Source organism: Muntiacus reevesi, chromosome 16, assembly GCF_963930625.1.
Source record: "Muntiacus reevesi chromosome 16, mMunRee1.1, whole genome shotgun sequence".
Classification (NCBI taxonomy): Eukaryota; Metazoa; Chordata; class Mammalia; order Artiodactyla; family Cervidae; genus Muntiacus; species Muntiacus reevesi.
Genome location: NC_089264.1, coordinates 55,175,035 through 55,195,940, shown reverse-complemented (window position 1 = coordinate 55,195,940; position 20,906 = coordinate 55,175,035). Strand labels below are relative to the sequence as shown.

The window sequence follows — 20,906 nt, the reverse complement described above, 5'->3', positions numbered from 1 at the left end:
TTGAAGATTTGTAACTAGTTCTATACAGAATAGTCAAGTAAAGATTTATAACTAGTTCTATACAGAATAGTCAAGTATATAAAATTTAAAATGACAACAAGTACAAAAATCCATTTAAATACCTAAGGGAAATTTATACAATAGTAGTTTTCATGAAACCAATTTGTTAATGCCACATATTTAAATATTCCCTATGAGAATCCTAGAAAATCTTAGCAAAATGCAGTTACAATATGAAAAAAACTACAGGTACCATACAGGAAGAGAACAAACAAGGGTATGTGGACTGATTTACGGGCATTTTACTTCAGTGAACTTCAAATTTAAAAATATTCTGCATACTGAAATGTAAGCAAACCTTTAATTACAGGCAATGCTTAATGTTTAAACAATTAAATTAGGCTGCATTTAAATCTTTTAATCAGTAATACGAACCAGGTTCAATTATTTTTAAATAATTAAAAGTATACCTACACTTGACAAGTCAGAAGAGCATGGTACAATATAAACACCAGCAAACTTAGATCTAAATCCCAACGGTGCATGTTTGCAGACAAATAATTTAACTTCTCTGAATCTCAATGTTCTCATCTAAGAAATAAAAAATCTCATTCAAGGACCTGTTCTTGAGAATTAGCAGTAATGTATATAAACAGATGGAGCTGCTAGTTCCTTCACAAATGATGGTTGTTAACACCAGTAACAATTTATAGTAAATAACAATATAACCTATGAGTACAGATCATAGCTTTACTCTGTCCTCATAAGCTACAATTCACTTATGTAATTCAACTAAAAAAACACCTATTAAGTGTACTTTAAATCAATTTTCTATTCCTTGCAACTTTGAAATATTACTTAAACCTACACAGATTTAAATAAATTAATATCTCAGACAAGTGACAGATTGCCAAACACAGTCTCATGGAAAAAAGGCCTACATGGTTTATTTATTTTTAGTAAATAACATATTAGCATGACTCAAAATTCAAAAGGACTCTTTTGATGCCTGTTGCCTCAGACATCCAATTCTCCTACAGAGAAACAATGTTACCAAGTTCTCATTCATCCTTTCACCTATCCAAATACACATACTCCCCTACTTCTGACACTAATGGTGGCCTCCTCTCACTATTCTGATTCTACCCTGTACTTTTCACATTTAATTTATCTTGAGGCTGTATTTTAATTAACAACACACTCCAACAGTGGCCATTGACAACTTCTTACCGCCAGATGTAAACTATCTTTACAAAGACACTTAAAAGGGGGGAGGGGGAACCCTTAAAATCAACTGAGATTCTTAGTAAACACAAAAATATGAAATAAACTTCAGTAAAATGAAGATTTACATAGATGACGTGAGGAAATACTTGACTATTACACCAGCCACTCAAATACTGCATTTACATACACAAAAAGGAAACATGCGGATTGTACTTCAATGCACTGAAAATAATCAACAGGGAATTCCTTGGTGGTCCAGTGGCTAAGACTCTGCGCTCCTGATACAGGGTGGCTGGGTTCGATCCCTGGTTAGGGAACTAGATCCCACATGCCACAGCTAAGACTCTATGCAGCCAAATAAATAAAAATAAATGTTTAAAAAAAAAAAAATCAACAGAATCCACCTATAGAATTGGACTTGTTAAGTATCAATGAAATAAAATACATTGGTGAAAATGAAGCTATTTATTGGTTATATTTTCCAATATTAAATTATCTGACGCTTTCCTAAATGTTCTTTCTGGAAGAAGTTTCATTCCAGATTTATAAAGGCATTGTTCTTAAAAAAATAATTTTCCTGTTTGGATTTTGTTTTCTTCCTCTGAAACACTATGTCACTTACTTGAAACAAGGTTTCATCATTGCTTATATATAAAAAGCTGTATTATTTTAACAATATGCATTACTAGAGCAATACAAGATTTCCTTTAAACTTCAAGTACTAAGAATATCATGGTGAAAAGCCACCTCACATAATGCAGACACCATACAAATTATGAGAGCAGTGACCACTTTTAAGTAATAGAAAATAAAGCATTAAAGTCTTATATTAAGTTTCAGGCTTGTGCAACTATATTAAAGAAGAAATGTTCTAGGCTACTGGCAGTAATATTAGCTGCAAACTTTCATTAGGAAGATATATGTCAAGTATCCTGGAAAATATTTTCTTACTAAAGAAAAATTTAGAATCACTGTCTCACTATGTATCACAGTGCAGGTATTTATGATTCTTTTTCTGCACTATACCACAAAAACACAAAGTCATCCTTCCATTCAGAGTTTTGGCACTTGAACAAATACAGAGGTCAGAGTTCATACACATGCTCTGTAAAACTAATCATTACTTATATATTATTATATTCAATAAATCTGCTAGGATTTGGCATTTTTAAACAATTTTAAAGAATCTTCTCCACGTCTAACTGTAAAGATACACAATCACTTCAGATTCAGTGGCACAAATAAAGTTCAAGTGCTTGCTATCAGACTAGTCAATAACTCATCACATACTTAGAGTGCTGAATTTCACAAATCTTTGAGATCATTAAAGTACCAACGTAAGAGAAAAACACAAATAACAATAATATATTCGATAATGATAATGTGACATCTTGAAAATAACCATTCAGTATTTTTAATCTTTGTTGAGTCCAAGGAGGAAAAACAAACTAACATTCTCGTTGATTTTGGGTGTGAAAACCTAACTGTACTATACTTTCATAATTTTGAGTCAAATTACCAAAACATTTAAAATACATTAACAAATGTGGCCAATATCAGCCAATCTAAAATTTCTACAGGACTCAAGAGTAGCTTGAAACAAAAACATTTTTAATCATTTCAGATATATGTTGGGATAAACCTACTTAATAAGGAAACATAACAATGTATTAATCTGAAATCTCATGTTTTTAAGCAGGGCAGTTTTTCAAAAGTAAGAATTAACTATGGGGACATCATAATGAAGTTTCATGGCACAACACAAGTGTCACAAAGGCATTGTCTTAGGACAGACCCTCTCATCTGTAACTTGTAAACAGTATTTTGAAATAAGCTACTCATACACTCCACAATTTTTTCCTAATCCTAGCTAAAAATATTTAAACGTCTTTAATATACCGAACCTGCTTTTACCCAGTCAAAAAGCCTCAGATGTCAATCGAAAAAGAGGCCTAGAATGTCGGAGTAAGTGGAAATGAGAGATAATGGTCTAATACGGAATTAATTTTCTATCTCAGGTGAAAATTCCCTTATCGCCCACTCAAATAAGCTAGTACCCCATTATGCCTTCTCATTTCTCCCAACACCCCACCGAGACGGAGTTAACTCCGAACGTCCTTCTTTCATCAATCACTCCTTCCGTAGGAAAGGACGGTGGCAGCCAGACCGGCTATAACCCAGAATACCCTGAAAAGTGTGGGCCTTCGAGCAGCGCGGCTCTCCGGATCCAGTTACCACCTTTCCCCTTCCCCCAACCCACTTCCCGGGTTTTCTCAGGCTCGGCCTGCTACCTCCCCACCCTGGTCACACTTCCAGCTGCTGCCACTGCCGTGGGGCGCTCTCTGGAGCTCACGCCCGCCGATAAGCGCCCTTTCTCCATCTGCCCCCGAAACCTTGTTCCTCCCCAGAGCCCCCGCCCGCGAGACCGTCCACCCCAGGGCCCGGGGAGGGGAGGGGAGGGGAAGGCGGCGGGAGGAGGGGAGACGGCTGCTTCCCCACAGGCGGAGGGCGGCCGCCGAGCAGGCCAGCGGGGGTTACGGGGGTGTCGGGACTGCCGCCGGAAGGGCCCTCCCGCCCGGGCTGAGTGGGGACGTCCGGGAGCTCATTTCTGACCTCCTCGCTCTTCAGCACCTCCTTGAACTCTCGCTTGATTCGCTGCACCGCGATGTTGGCCATGTCTCCGCCCGCAGCTGATTCGTACCCGCCTCCTCCGCCACCGCTACGACCGCCGCCGCCGCCGCCACCTCTTCCTCCACCGCCTCCTCCGCCGGCGATTCACACCCGGGCGCACGGACGCTGCCACTGCCAGCCCGGCCGCCGCGCTATCTCCAGTGTGGAATCACCTCCGCGCCCGGCCACCAAAATGGCGCCGGGTCCGCGCATGCGCACGACGCCGACCCGGCCGGGCGGCGCAGCCGCTCCCGGTGCAGCCCCATACGCCTCAGCCGCGAACCTGCGCCGCGCCGTGCGGCGCGTCTCCGCCTGAGCTGCGGCCGCGTGGCTCCGCCCCGCCGACGTCTGGGGCCAGGCGGGTGCGGCCTCCGTGCGGGCCGGGGCTTCCCGGGCCTCACGGGTCGTCTCCGGCGCCTCCGCCCCTGTACGAACGGAGCTGGTACGGGGGAGGCTTCCAGACCTTCGCCTCTAACCGAAGGTTCGAGTCCAGCCTGACGGGCTCGCGCGGCCCCCTCTGGGCTTAGAGCGTCGCCCTGACTCAGCCGGACCACGGGCTTGATGTATCCGGCTGTGTCTAGTGTCGGAACACACTGTCCGGGAACCCGGTCTGGCCCATTTTCTCTTGGTTCTGAAAAGCCACTGCGGTTCGTTTTTGCCCTGCAGCCGTTACGGTTCTGTTACTGCAGACCTCCCAGGATCTTTCCAGGTACAACAAATCATTGCATTAAGTGTGGTCGTTGTGTCTCAGCTGTAGTTGAGACCGGGTCTCAGTGGAGATGCCTGAGATGGGTTTAGAAGCCAGATGTTGATCTTTGGCCTACTTAAGATAATTAATAACAAGCCGTGGAACGAAAACCATAGCTTTAAAGTTTGAATGCACATGAGGATCCCTGGAGAGCTTAAGAAAAAACAAAAAAGAGTGTAAGGTGGGCCTAATTTGCATTTTTAGCAAGTTCTCAGGTGCTGCTGCTCGTGCTGTTGGTTCAGATTCCACAGTATGAGAACCACTGAACTAAGATATGCGAAAATAGTTTATGTTAAAGGGAAAACTAGAGAAACCTATGCTTCTTGGGGAGGAAGGACAGCGTTACTTCTGTAGGCCTAGAGTGTACAACAGTGGCTGGTGCTAGTAGGCACTCAATGAATATTGAATGAATAAATGAGCAAACAGTAAATGTTTTAAGCGGGAAGTAAGTTTGAAAGGCAGTTTAAAAGTGATTTCTAGGGCTGCCAGTAATATGGTTTTGATACTAAGGGATGCTTTGAGTAGAAAACATTTTGTAATAAATAATATTTATTTAGAAGTTTATATTTCATGCACTTCTTTCACCTAACTAATCAGTAAAGCGTCCTGTTAGGAAAATATTACAAATACACCATCTTAGCAAAAATTACTAAAATTGTGGCAGTAAAAAAAAAAAAATAAGCCCCTGGGTATGAGTCATTCAGTGGAGGCACATGGCAAAAAAAGAATTTCTTGAACTCCTGCCGCAGGAACCAAGAGGGGATTTTAAATTCCAGCCCTCTTCCATACCAGCTCTCTCTCTTTCAACCTTGATTTCCTCTTCTGCAAAATAAGGAAGCTGGATGAGCTGATCTCTTCCAAGTTTTAAGAGTTTAGAATTCTAAAGCATCATCTGGAAACATTGCCCTGAACGGAAGAACTATGAAAAACCCTTCCAGCAGAGCCCCCTAGTGGTCCTAAGGCGAACTAACTATACATGTGGGTCATGGCCCAATAAAATATGGTATAATGTAGAAGTCTTGCAATGCTGTGTGTATTTGTGCCAGTACATTAAAAATAATTATTTCAATGTGTGAAAAAACTTTTTGAATACTTTACCTTTATCACTTCATTCAGTCCCCAATATTCATCTTGGCGGTTCAAAGAAATTTAAAACACTCAAATCACAGAACTAATTAGAAAGGTATGCTAATTTCTTTGGGAAGAGAAGTTTGGTAATTTTTAAATGCACATAATCACTGGCCCTGAAATTCCACTTTCGCTACATTTTTACAGTCCTTCCTATTTACAGTCCTATTAAAGTCCTTCGTATTTACAGAATTCGAGGCAACTGCCAATTAACTGACCTGAGGCAATCCTCAAAATATACTTTAGGGAGAAAAAGAACACTATGCTGAAAGTGATGTGGTATCCTGGATTGGATCCTGGAACCAAAAGGACATAATTAGTGAAATCTGAATAAATTTTGTAATTTAGTTAATAGTGTAACACTGTTAATTTCTTAGTTTGACATGGTACTATGATTATGTAAGATGCTAACATTAATAGAAGTTAGTAAAGGGTATACAAGATTCTCTGAAACATTTCTGTAAATCCAAAATTATTCCAAAAGAAAAAGTTTACTTAAAAAATCATTATTGGGACTTTCCTGGTGTTCCCAATACAGGGGGCCCAGGTTCGATCCCTGGTCAGGGAACTATATCACACGTGCCTCAACTAAGAGTTCATATGCCACAACTGAATATCTTGCATGCTGCAACTAAGACCCAGTGCAGCCAAATAAATAAATAATTACTGTTTTTTAAAAATTAAGAGTCTGTCTAGATTATGTATAGTATACCACCATTTATGTGAGGGAAGAAAGGAATATGTTTGTGTATATGCTTGTGAATCCATAAAATATCACTGGAAAAATACCTCAGAAACTGACAGCGATGGTAAATCTCTGAGATAGCAACTTCAGTTCCTTGGGGAAGGCAAAGTGGAAGACTTCATCATGTATGGTGTTGTATATTTTACCCATTCAACACTAAATTTTTAAAAGTGAATTTCCATAATGCATGTTATAATCTCTTCACTGTTATATAAGTTAGTGCTGATTACTTCATTAAATAATTAAATGAATAGTTATTGAATGCCTACTGTGTGCCAAGCATGATCTAATAATCCCTGGAGGCATACCAGTGAACAAGATAAAAAAAAAACCCTCAAATCATAGGATTTACATTCTAGCAAGGATAAGGAAATACTCATCTCAGAGGATAGTCTGCAGTCACCTGGGAAGAGGGGTCCCTGAGAGGTCTGCGATGCCTGAACTGTTATCAAAACTAAGAGATTTATTTTCCTTTTTACTGTGTTGACATATGCACTGATGATGTAAAAGCAGTGTGTGTGTGTTAGTCGCGTCCAACTGTTGGCAACCCCCAGAGGATCTTCCCAACTCAGGAATCGAGCCCTGGTCTGCTGCATTGCAGGCAGACTTCACCGTTTGAGCTACAGAGAAGTCTTTTTTAAAAAAAATGGTGTATTGGTGCTGTAAAAGCAGTAGTGACCAAAAAAATTACTGTGCCAGTAATAATGTTACTAAAGTCATCCACTCACTATTTAAAAACTGTCTGTTTCACTTTAGAATGTCTTCACGGAAGCAGTCGGGATTATTAATTATATTAAACCTCAACTTTCAAGTAAAGTCTTGTTTTGTATGATACATGGAAAGGGAGTTTCCCTGGTGGCTAAGACAGTGAAAAATCTGCCTACAATGCAAGAGACCTGGGTTTGATCCTTGGATTGGGAAGATCCCCTGGAGAAGGGAATGGGCAACCCACTCCAGTATTCTTACCTGGAGAATTCCATCGACAGAGGAGCCTGGCAGGCTACAGTCCATGGGGTGGCAAGGAGTCGGATATGACTGAGCGACTCTCACACACACACACACAGGAAAAGGATACATAAAGGACTTGTATACCAAAGCTCATGGTAAAGCACTTGTACAAATGGTTGAGCTGCAACCTGGACTTAATCATTTTTTTCATAGAACACCATTTTCACTTAATGATTGAGACAAACAACTTTTCTTAAGAGTTGGCTATTTGGCAGGTGATTTATCAAAAATGAACAATGTAAGCTATCACATCAAGGAAAATAACTGACAGAATTTGTTAAACATGATAAATTCAAGCTTTCAACTGAAAATTAAAGTTTTACGAAACATGCCTGCCACTGTGACTTGATAGCTTCCCAACATGCTTAAAGACCTTTCTGATTAAATTGGGTGATATTGACAAATATGATTACTAGAAATCATACAGTGGAGTATGTCAACATTTGGAAGAGCTGCATAAATTAGTGAGGTAATAACTGGTCCAAATACCGATGCATAGTGTTACAAAATCATCACAGGGAAAACATACATTCAAGGATCAAGACAGACTGATGGATTTTAATGTAACAGTACAAAAAATTCATAACATTTCAGCTAACCTTTGAGAAACTACTATTTGTCTAGATTTAGTGTAGGGTTAATAATATCCACAGTTATCTGAAAAGATTATTAAAATATTCCTTCCCTTTCCAATCTGCATAAGGCTAGATTTTCTTTATGTACTTCAATCAGAACAACATGTGCAGCATATTGAATGCAAAGGCATATATTAAAAAGCAACTGTGTTCCATTAAGCCAGCATTAAAGAGATTTTGTTTTGGAAAATAGTTATTTTTCACTGAAGTTATACTATTTATATAAGCATATAATGGATTTTATTCTAGTTATTAGTAAATATTTCAGTAATTTCTTACTTTTAATTTCTAACACAATGCTCTTTAACCCATGTAAACAAATGCTTTTTGGAATCCTCAATATATTCTTTAAGAGTATAATGGAGTACATTTGAGCATACTGTACTACCTCCCAGGTGTCACAGTTGGTGAAGAATTCACCTGCCAATAGCGGAGACCCAAGAGCCACTGGTTTGATCTCTGGGTCAGGAAGATCCCCTGGAGCAGGAAATGGCAAGCCACTACAGTGTTCTTGCCTGGAGAACTCTGCAATCAGAGAAGCCTGGTGGGCTACGGTCCATGGGGTCACAAGGAGTTAGACCACTGAGCACACACCACTTGGTACCTGGTGCCTGCGCCTGTTTAACTGTGCTGCTTAAGCATGAGATTTGGATCTAAAACGTTCTCCACTTTCAGAATATATAATGTATATAAACATTATTTATTTGAAGTGTGTGAAATTGGTTTTAGATGGATGGAGGAAAGTTCATCTGCTAACTCTCTGTTGCCTCTAACAGAACAGTGTGTTTTGATATGTTGATTCACATAAAAAGAAATGTGGCAAGGCATAATCGTGCTTTACTGACCATTAATAATACTCCCCTACATTGGAAACATGTCAGTCTTCCTTTTCGTAGAGCCTACTAATTACTATGACTGCTCTACAGATTCAAATATCCTGTTCTATATGTAGAGGAATTTTTTTTCCCTACAGCCCTTTCCTGACCTTGTGTTTTGCCAGTTTTTTGAGACTTTTTTTCCTCTGTCTCTCACCACTGCCTATTCTATCCAAGCCTCTCACTTAACTCTCCTTTTGAAACATCCAGTCATAATTCTAAGGTCAGTTTGCATTTTTTTTTTTCCCCTCTTTCACTGAGTCCTACCCTTCCCATCTTGTTAGCTCCTCTCCCCTACCCACCCCAGCTGGGGTGAGGAACTCTAACAGCAAGAGTGGAAACCAGCATTCAGATCCACAGTTGAACTGCTGAACTTAGCTCCAGGCCAGTGGACACCACAGTATTGATTGTAATGCACACTGTATTATCTCAAAGATAGAGAATAGATCAGAACACCCACCACTGTGGCTTTCAGAATATCTGTAGCATGGCGGGGAAAGCTTGTTTCAATAGCACAGAATAATGTTTCCTTGCCTTAAATTACCTTTTCTTCCTGTTGGACACAGAGGCTGTTTAGGTGGGAGCTCTTTTAGGAAAGGACCTCATAATTCCACTCTGTCCAAGGAGTATGCAACTACAGCTGGGACATGGCTATAAGACCTTCATATTTCACAGTCAAGATACCAGCCACCTTTCCGGTGGACTGCCCTATGCTGATCATCCCAATTATTTTTGCTGAGTTCGTGAATTTCTTTCTGCCCTCTAAACCCTAGACCCTAGACCCTAGAATCACTGGGGCTTCAGTGAAAGATCCCAATCCTCCAGAGGCCACTCTTCAAATTCCTTTTCTTTTAGTTGTCTCAAAGACCATGAACTAGTCAACATGGGACTTCCTGCTAACTAAAATCCACAACTAACTTCTACCTACCTAGCCCCTCGATTGTCAATTACCTATCATTCATTTAGAATACAGATTTTGACAAATCCTATAAGCCTCATTAAATTGGCCAGATATTCTTTGTTTGCTCCTCCAAATCCGCTCTCCAGTATTCTCTGCCCTGTGCACCTAGATGCTGGAAGTATGGGCTGCCAAGGAGTCCACTACATGTACAAAGCTTTCTTTCTGGATTCCCGTTGAACGCAGCCATTGGGATGCTCTGGCAGGAGATGAGGCCAAGCGTTAGCAATGCTACCTTTCCCTCCCAAAGGCCACAATTTCAATAGCTCTTTCCTTCAGCTGCAGCTACAGCTACTGCTATAGTTCTTTCAAGATTCCAGGAATTATGGGCTCCTACCCTTTCAAGCCTGGAGGCACCAAGAGCTCCCTGCTGTTGTTAGCCTCTGCTGGCTTCCTTTAACCTTTGTAAACAGTCTCTTCAACAAATTCTTCTCTTTAACCACTGACTTCCTGCCAGGACCCTGTCTGATAGACCAAGGTACAACCATAATTCCCTACTCTCCTGAATGTGGTTGCTATTTAGAAAAATTTCCAATCAATCTCTCCTACTCTACAGTCTCTAAATCAGGATTATTTCAAGGAACTCAAAGTTACAGTTCTCCCCACTAAGGTGAAACTCTGAAGGGTCAGCTGAGGCATTGCCCTATGAACAACAGATCAGTATCTTTCCCTTAATTGGTGCTCCCTGGAATGGAGATTCACACCCGCTTTCCCCTCTCTATAGCTGAGCATTCAGCTGTACTATCTCTAAGAAGTGACTCCTTTCCAGGGTTAACAATTCAGCCTCTATCCAGAGGCTTGGGGAAACATATGCAACAGAATTCCCCCGTGGGTCCTGAAATTAGCAAGCCCCATGACTTAGACACACTAAAGAAACATAAGGAAAATCATAATTTAAAGTAGCAGAAGGCATGTTTATTATATAAACATCTCAGCAAAAGCACTGTGCTCAGTAAAAACTACATTTGACTCTCTTTAAAATGATTTTGATGTATTAGCCAGTAGTATGAATTCTTATCCACTTTGGCCCAGTCGCTTCATTCATTCTGGGGCTATTGGTAATTCTCCTCTGATCTTCCCCAGTAACATATTGGACACTTTCAGAGATGCGGGATTCATCTTTTGGTGTCATATCTTTTTGGCCTTTTATACAATTCATGACAGTCTTATGGCAAGTATACTGGGGTGGTTTGCTTTCCCTCCTCCAGTGGATCATGTTTTGTCAGAGCTCTGCCATGACCCATCAGTATTGGGTGGCCCTGCACGGCGTGGCTCATAGCATCATTGAATTACACAAGCCCCTTCACCACAACAAGGCAGTGATCCATGAAGGGGTTTTGCAGTCAGTATGTCAGCAAATCTGGAAGGCCTAGTAGTGGCCACAGGACTGGAAAAGGTCGATCCTCATCCCAATCCCCAAGAAGGGTACTACTAAACAATGTGCTAACCATCAGAAAATTACACTCTTCTCCCGTGTTAGTAAGGTCATGCTTAAAATCTTGCATGCTAGGCTTCAGCATTATGCGAACCAAAAACTTCCAAATATCCAAACTGGGTTTAGAAAAGGAAGAGAAACTAGAGATCAAATTGCCAACATTTGCTGGATTACAGAGAAAACAAGGGAGTTTCAGAAAAACATCTATCTTTTCACCGACTATGCCAAAGCCTTTGTGTGGATCATGACAAACTGTTTCCACAGCTCTTAGAGAGAAGGGAATACCAGACCATCTTACCTGTCTTCTGAGAAACCTGCATATGGGTCAAGAAGCTACAGTTAGAACCCTGTATGGAACAAGTGATTGGTTCAAGATCAAGAAAGGAGTATGGCAGGGCTGTCTGCTGTCACCCTGTTTATATAACCTATATCTGAGCACATTGTGAGAAATGCTGGGCTAGATGAGTTACAAGTTGGAATCAAGATATGCAGATGATACCACTCTAATGGCAGAAAGTGAAGAGGAACTAAAGAGCCTCCTGATGAAAGTAAAACAGGAGAGTGAAAAAGCTGGCTTAAAACTCAACATTCAAAAAATGAAGATCACTTCATGGCAAATAGATGGGGAAACAATGGAAACAGTGAGAGATTTTATTTTCTTGGTCTCCAAAATTGCTGCAGATGGTGACTGCAGCCATGAAATTAAAAGAGGTTTGCTCCTTGGAAGAAAAGCTGTGACCAACCTAGACAGCATATTAAAAAACAGAGACATCACTTTGCTGACAAAGGTCCACCTAGTTAAAGCTATGGTTTTTTTCTGTAGTCATGTATGGATGTAAGAGTTGGACCATAAAGAAAACTGAGCGCAGAAGAATTGATGCTTTTGAACTGTGATGTTGGAGAAGACTCTTGGAGAGTCCCTTGGACTGCAAGGAGATCAAACCAGTCCATCCTAAAGGAAATCAATCCTGAATGTTCATTGGAAGGACTGATGCTAAAGCTGAAACTCCGATACTTTGGCCACCTGATGTGAAGAACTGACTCATTGGAAAAAGCCTGATGCTAGGAAAGATTGAAGGCGGGAGAAGGGAACAACAGAGGATGAGATGGTTGGATGGCATCACTGACTCAATGGACATGAGTTTGAGCAAGCTCCAGGAGTTGGTGATGGACAGGGAAGCCTGGCATCCCGCAGTCCATGGGGTCGCAAAGAGTCAGACTGTAAACTGAGTGACTATAAACTGAACTGACTACACCAATTAGAGTTTCAAATATGTCTAGATTAGTGTGTGGACTAAGCACATTCACTGCTGAATGGAATTATTTTTTAAAAACATAAAGGCTTTTTTGATATTTTAATATGTATTAATTTGGCTGCTCTAGTTGCAGCATGTTGGATCTTCCATCTTCATTGAGGCATGTGAACTCCTAGTTGCAACATGTAGGATCTGGCTCCTTGACCAAGGATCCAGTCTGATCCAGGAGCACCGAATCTTAGCCACTGGACCACCACAGGAGTCCCCACAATGCCTTATTCTTCACACTGGATAATTAGAGTTTTAGATTTCTGCCATTATGTAAAACTAAGTACCGAGGTGTTCTATAAAGGCTCTCATTAGACTTCTTTGCAACACTTCATTACAGCTTTTTTTTGTTTGTTTTGAAATTGTGGTAAAAAACATAAAATTTACTATTACTCATTTTTTAAGTGTACTTTTCAGTGGCATTAAATACATTCACATTGTTGTGTAACTATCACCACCATCCATCTCTGAAACTTTTTCATCATCCCAAGTTGAAACTCTTACGTCCATTAACAAATGACTCTCCATCCCTCCCTCTTTTCAGCCTCCAGAAACCGTTATTACACTTTTTGTATCTATGAATTTGACTGTTCTAGTTACCTCATGTAAGTAGCATCAGACAGTATTTGTCGTTTTGTGTCTGTCTCATGTCACTTAACAGTATTTTCAAAGTTCATCCACATTGTAGCATGTTACCAGACTTTTCTTCCTTTTCAAAACTGAATAAGATTCCATTGTACATATATGCCACACTCAGTTTATTTGTTTTTCATCAAAGGACAACTGGATTTTTTTCCTCATCTTTTAGCTACTGTGAATAATGCTGCTATGAACATGGGTCTACAAATTCTCTTTGAGACTCTGCTTCAGTTCTTTTGAATATATACCCAGAAGTGAAACTGGTGGATCATTTGGTAATTCTGTTTAATTTTTTTGAGGAACCATCATACCATCATCCACAGCGGTTGCACCATCTTACATTTCCACCAGCAATGCATCAGGGTTCCAGCTTGTCTACATCTTTGTCAACACTTTATTACTTTGTTTTTTTTTAAACAATAGCTATCCTAATGGGTGTGAGGTGATGTGATATTGTGGTTTTGATATGCATTTCCCTAGTGATTAATGATGTCAAGCATCTTTTCATGTGTGTATTGGCATTTGTATATCTTATTTAGAGAAGTAAGTATCTATTCATGTCCTTTGCTCATTTTTGAATCAAGTTGTTTGTTTTGGTTTTGAATTGTTGGAGATTTAAAAATATATATATATATTCTCAATATTAATCCCTTATTTAGATAGATGATTTGCAAGTATTTTCTCCTATTTTGTGTGTTAACTTTTCTCTAACTTGATAGTGTCCTTTGATGCAAAAAAATATTACATTTTGATGAAGTCCAATTATTTTGTCACTGATGCTTTTGGGGTCATATCTAAAAAATCATTGTCAAACCCATTGTCATAAGATTTTCCCCTATATTTTCTTCCAAGGCTTTTACAGTTTTAGTTGTTTTATAGTTTTAGTTGTTAAGCTGTCTTTGATCCACTTTTAGTTAATTTTGCGTTTGGTGTAAGAGTCCTACTACATTCTTTTGCAAGTGGATATCTAGTTTTCCCAGCATTATTTGTTGAAGAGACTATCCTTTCTCTCTTGAAGGGTCTTAGCCTTGTCAGAATCACTTGATAGTATATTTGAGGAATCATTTCAAGCTTTTAACCATAGAAGGTTATTCTTATCTCTCTTTCCAGGCAGAATTTTAAATTTGAATAAATGCCACTATAATTATCAACATTTATGGATGTTCAAGCAACTATGTTGCAAGAGATCAAATTAAATGCAAGGGATACATGGAGAAAAAGATATGGGCTCTGGTTATGAAACTACCAATTTATTGGGCGAGATAGAATATCTCATTAAAAAATAACCACAAATATAGGATAGCACATGCTAATTTAAAAATAAATAGCACAGAGATTACATGTCTTGAGAGTTCAGAGCTTGTGGTTTTAGGGATGGATTTTAAGCATTAAAATATCAGTAGGTGCAGAAATATTCACAGCAGTTTTATTCATATTGGGCTTCCCAAGTGGCGCAATGGTGAAGAACCCACCTGCCAATGCAAGAGACGCAGGTTGGATCAATCCCTGGGGTGGAGAAGATCCCCTCGAGTAGGAAATAGAAACCCAGTCCAGGATTCTTACCTGGAAAATTCCATGGACAGAGGAGCCTGGAGGGCTTTAGTCTGTGGGATCACAAAGAGTCAGACAACTAAGCCACTAAGCACAGTATCTATATCAGCAAAAAGAATGGAAGTTACGCAAATGTCCATCAGCTGATGAATGGATAAGCCATATGTGATCATACTGAATAATGAAATATTATTCAGCAGTCAAAAGAAAGTGGTGATTGCCACATGGATGAACCTTAAAAACATTATGCTAAGTGGAAGAAACCAGTCACAAAGGACCACATATTGTGTTACTCCATTTTTATAAACTGTCAAGAATAAGGAAATCCATACAAACAGAAAGTAAATTACTGGTTGCCTAGGTCTGAACGGAAGGGAGGGAAGGGAGGAGGGAGGAATGGAAAGTGACTGCTAATGGGCGTAGAATTTGTTTTGGGGCTGATGAGAGTATTTTGAAACTGATTATGATGGTAATTATGCAACTCTAAATGGTTGAATTGTATGGTATGCAAGTTGTATTCCAATAAAGATGTTAATTTAAAAATAGCCTCACCAATCCCATCTGTCCAGGTAAAAATGTGAATTTTATCATATGTGAACTACATCTCAACAAAGCAGTTATTACAAATGGAAGAAAAGAGGACTTCCCTGTCAGTCCAATGGTTAAGACTCTGGTCTTCCAATACAGGGGGCACAGGTTCAATCCCTCGTTGAGGAACTAAGATCCTGCACAGCGAGGCAAAAAAATTAAAAAGAAAACATACCAAAGATTCCAATCAGTAATCCAGCAAGAACTATAGTCTGGGCCAGATGACCTGTTTCTCTTAGGTTTATAGAATCCTATCTGAAGCAATGCAAAAGTATGAATTTTTAATATCTGAGACAGTGGGCAATTATTGAATTTTTTGTTTAAGGTAATGATACACTAATGTGTTTTAGAAACACTGATACTGGTGGCTCTCATTAGGCTGGACTGGAATGGAGAGGGACTGAAAGAATAAAACCTGCTGAGGTAGCTGTTAAAATATTCTAGAATAGTAGTTTCCAAATGCTGACCAACAGTGTCAGCATCACCTAGGAATTTGTTAGAAAGGCAAATTCTTGGTTCCCACCTCAGAGCTAGAATCAGAAACTCTACATTAGGGTCCAACAGTCTGCTTTAATACATCCTCTTGGAGATTCTGATACAGGAAAATATTTAAGAATATTTCTGCTCTAGGAGAAAAGTAATGGGCATCTGAGAGACAGTGGTAATGATGTACATGAAGAAATGCTTGTAATATATAGGTAATGTATTTCCAGTCAACTATTTGAAAATAAAGGCAAGAGGAAGGAAAGAAGCACAGAAGATTCACAGATTTTCTCTGTTGTCATTAACAGATATAGGGAGGAGAGGTAGAGATGCTAGTATAGGAAGAAGACAATGAATTCAGATATTTACATTCTGAGCTGATTTACGAAGTGGACACTGTTAATTGCCTGTCCAAATTCGATTCTCTCACTGTTGGTCTTTTTTTTCACTGTTGGTCTTTATATGGACTGGAACCTGGTGGTCTGGAGTCGACAATGAGAAAGTGAAAGAAGGAAAGAGGCTAATATTCCCCAGGTTACACAGCCAGCCTTCACGCTCCAGGGAATTAGCCAGAAATAGAGAGAGAGAGAGAGAGAGAGAGAGAGAAAGGAAGATACGGAGGCCCAAGCTCTGGTGGAGCAAAGGTGTTTTATTCAACATGGTGTGGGCATGTATACTGTCTTACAAGGTAGTTATTCTCAGCAAAGATAAGGATTAAAATTCCAGACTTACAAAACATAAAGTGATCCATATGAAAGAGAGAGAGTTGTAAACAATCACTTTTACCGCATGGTTCATAAGAAGGAAGAGGGTACTTATCACCGTATTGGTTTTGAAAAACTAACAAAGGAAATGTGTGAATTCCTCAGCCCCAGGAGAGGCTTGCCTCTCCTCTTAATTCCTGAATATTCAGGAATTAATAAGGAACAGAGGATTCATGACAGATCCAAAATAGCACACAGGAAGCCTCCTGTTAGATGCTTCCTGACACCTCACCTGCCCCATTTCCTTCTTAGCTAAGTCCCTTTTTGTTCAAGTGTTCATCCTCCATGTGGCCATGTACTTCAGGGAGTCTGGGCACCTCCCTGACCTGACAGGTGACTGTTGACTGATAGTAGTTACAGTTGTAATAATTAGGTTAGGCGTGAGCATGTTCTATAATTCTGGCCAGTGAGCAATGAGGGGAGATCTGGGGTTCTGAGATGGGAGAAGGAGCTTTCTTTAAAAGGACATAAATCAGTCATTCCTCTGTTCCCTGCCTCTAGGTTAGCTGATCCACACGGTCAAAGGTTCTGGCATAATCAATAAAGCAGAAATAAATGTTTTTCAGGAACTCTCTTGCTTTTTCGATAATCCAGCAGATGTTGGCAATTTGATCTCTGGTTCCTCTGCCTTTTCTAAAACCAGCCTGAACATCTGGAAGTTCACGGTTCACATATTGCTGAAGCCTGGCTTGGGGAATTTGACCATTACTTTACTAGCGCGTGAGATGAGTGCAATTGTGCGGTAGTTTGAGCATTCTTTGGGGTTGCCTTTCCTTGGGATTGGAATGAAAATTGATCTTTTCCAGTCCTGTGGCCACTGCTGAGTTTTCCAAATTTGCTGGCATATTGAGTGCAGCACTTTCACAGCATCATCTTTCAGGATTTGAAATAGCTCAACTGGAATTCCATCACCTCCACTAGCTTTGTTCATAGGGATGCTTCCTGAGGCCCACCTGACTTCACATTCTAGGATGTCTGGCTCTAGGTAAGTGATCACATCATTGTGATTTTCTGGGTCATGAAGATCTTTTTTGTACTGTTCTTCTGTGTATTCTTGCCACCTCTTCTTAATATCTTCTGCTTCTGTTAGGGTTAGGGTTAGGGTGTGAAAAGTTCTGAAAGAGATGGGAATACCAGACCACCTGACCTGCCTCTTGTGAAACCTGTATGCAGGTCAGGAAGCAACAGTTAGAATTGGACATGGAACAACAGACTGGTTCCAAATAGGAGAAGGAGTAGGTCAAGGCTGTATAATGTCACCCTGCTTATTTAACTTATATGCAGACTACATCACGTTGGGCTGGAAGAAGCACATGCTGGAATCAAGATTACCGGGAGAAATATCAATAACCTCAGATATGCAGATGACACCACCCTTATGACAGAAAGTGAAGAAGAACTAAAGAGCCTCTTGATGAAAGTGAAAAAGTTGGCTTAAACCTCAGCACTCAGAAAACAAAGATCATGGCATCTGGTCCCATCACTTCATGGCAAATAGATGAAGAAACAGTGGAAACAGTGGCTGACTTTATTTTGGGGGGTTCCAAAATCACTGCAGATGGTGACTGCAGCCGTGAAATTGAAAGACACTTACTCCTTGGAAGAAAATTTATGACCAGCTAGACAGCATATTAAAAAGTAGACACATTACTTTGTCAACAAAGGTCCATCTAGTCAAGCCTATGGTTTTCCCAGTAGTCATGTATGGATGTGAGAGTTGGACTATAAAGAAAGCTGCTGCTGCTGCTGCTAAGTCGCTTCAGTCGTGTCCAATTCTGTGTGACCCCATAGACGGCAGCCCACGAGGCTCTGTCCACAGGATTCTCCAGGCAAGAATACTGGAGTGGGTTGCCATTTCCTTCTCCCTAAAGAAAGCTGAGCACCAAAGAGTTGATGCTTTTGAACTGTGGTTTTGGAGAAGACTCTTGAGAGTCCCTTGGACTGCAAGGAGATCCAACCAGTCCATCCTAAAAGAGATCAGTCCTGGGTGTTCATTGGAAGGACTGATGCTGAAGCTGAAACTCCAATACTTAGGCCACCTGATGCGAAGAGCTGACTCATTTGAAAAGACCCTGATGCAGGGGAAGATTGAGGACAGGAGGAGAAGGGAACAACAGAGGATGAGATGGTTAGATATCATCACCAACTCAATGGACATGGGTTTGGGTAGACTCCGGCAGTTGGTGATGGACAGGGAGGCCTGGCCTGCTGCGGTTCATGGAGGGTTGCAAAGAGTTGGACATGACTGAGCGACTGAACTGAACTGAACTGAGGTTAGCTGAATTGAAACTGCTACAGTCATCTCCTTACTGTAAGGGTGCTATTTAACAGTGTTCTGATAGTTCTAGACAGTTCAAAGTTCCAGGGAATAGAAGGAACATTTTGAGAATTTACTTAGTGTCAGACATGCTCAGGTACTTTACACATATGATTATGTTATTAGAATGTAAGTTAACTTTTACTCTCATAATAACTTCATTTTGCAGATGAGGAAACTGAAAGATGGCAAATTAACGTGCCCAACACAAAGTTAAATACTAGGAAATGAAAAAGGATTCCCACAGGTCTTTGACTCCAGACTTACACCCTTAACATCATTGCTCAACTTACAATGATCAGAAAACAAGGGACAAGATTGTAATTATTTGTAGATACTATGACTGTTAACAAAAGAAAAATATTAATGAAAGTTTTTTAGAAATATTGAGTTCAGTATGTATAAGAATTAACTAGTATAAATCTCAACCAAGTAGAACTGGAAGATCAGAATGGGGAACTCTCATGCCCTGTAGTGATAGCAGAGCCCAATAGGAAGAAGACTCTTTTTCCTGGTAAGGACTCAGCCAATGTAAAAGCTAAGAACTCTTTGTTTACTATAGCCCTACCAACTCCTTTTTCAACCTATAAACTTGTTCTCCTTCCCTTGCCATGAGGAGGACTGTTTGTGGTTGCAGACCCCAAATTGCAATAATATTCTAATCCCAAATAAACCCATCATTGCTGAAGAGATATCTGGCAGTCTGTTTGTTTTAGGTCAATGTTTTGGTGGCCCGTACAGGGACCAGAGAAGACCCTGGAAGACTCTGGAGCTGATAGCAAACAAGTGCAGAACCTACAAACTGAGCCCATTGTCACTCACTACTTTCCTCACCGACCCTGAAGTTTGGGGGTGCATCTTTCTCCTGGATCCAAGCTCACATCCTGTTTGCATTTTGAAGCTCTTCAGGTTTCTAAGGTTTTTTCTTCCAGGGTAAGTCTTGAATCTGTATTCGAGTATTTGTTTGGCACTTCATTCTGATTTTTTGATCAAACTGTTTGAATTAAAACTAGCTGAAATCTCACTTGGCTCATTTCTTTGGAAATAGAAGCTGCTTCATGGAAATTGTACCAGGTTTTTCAGCTGGAAACTGGCTTTAAAAAGCCTTTCACCTGGCTCCTCCAGGACCAAGCTCTTTCCTTAGAATTGATTGTGATTAACTTGCAAGCAGTTTGAATTAGCTGTTTGAACAGTAAAATCTTTGAACTGTTTAAAATCATTTTTTTAAACTCTAGAGAAAAACCTCTTAAGAATTGATATCCCAGTTATCTAAATATTTTGAGGGTGCTCCCCCCAACAGGGTTCCAGTTGATTTTGTTTAAAATAATGGTCCTTGCTCATGCGCCTTCTAATTAAATGGGCTATCTCGGCCAACGGCAATTTGGAATACTAGTGGCCATTATGGGGAATTTTTGAAATTCTCAAACTTAATTTCCTTAAAGCCAGATTTAATTACAATAGCTCAAAAATTTCCAGACCTGAGTGGAATGCTTACTTCATTTGGTATTTTGGGGCTTCCCAACACTATCAGGAGCCTCCAGAAAATTTCCGCTTTAAATAAAACTTTAAAATGAACTGAGGCAAACAGTTAAAGATAAAATGGCTCCCAAAGCTTCAGGCTCTTCCTTAACGTTTTTTGCCTCAGGCTCTGCCTCCAGTGCCATCTGGTCTCTCTCCCTCTGCTCCTTGTGTCTGGACTCTCCCGCTGGCGCCATCTTCCTTTCTAGGAAGCTACTTCCTTTCTGTGAGGGGAGGCACACTGACTGAAACCCCCCACCCTGGCCAGGCACCAGAGTAACTATTTACATGAGTTGTTTTATGACAGAAGGTC

At 40.2% G+C, this 20,906-nt stretch overlaps 2 protein-coding genes across 3 annotated transcripts in view; one reads left to right on the top strand and one right to left on the bottom strand.

Moving 5' to 3' along the window:
* The window catches only part of UBE2K (ubiquitin conjugating enzyme E2 K), a 68,565-nt gene extending 64,480 nt beyond the window's left edge, over nt 1–4,085 (bottom strand). Inside the window, exon 1 of one of the 2 annotated variants that reach the window (XM_065907254.1) lies at nt 3,841–4,085. In XM_065907254.1, the coding sequence (XP_065763326.1) occupies nt 3,841–3,903 (63 nt within the window). In that variant the 5' untranslated portion in view covers nt 3,904–4,085. Of the gene's footprint in view, nt 1–474; nt 495–3,840 lie in introns of those variants that run through there. The other variant, XM_065907255.1, reaches the window with a different exon arrangement.
* A 294-nt stretch (nt 4,086–4,379) lies between these two features.
* The window catches only part of SMIM14 (small integral membrane protein 14), a 128,274-nt gene continuing 111,747 nt past the window's right edge, over nt 4,380–20,906 (top strand). Inside the window, exon 1 of the mRNA XM_065907489.1 lies at nt 4,380–4,606. Coding sequence (XP_065763561.1) covers nt 4,459–4,606 — 148 coding nt within the window. The 5' untranslated portion in view covers nt 4,380–4,458. The remainder of the gene's footprint in view (nt 4,607–20,906) is intronic.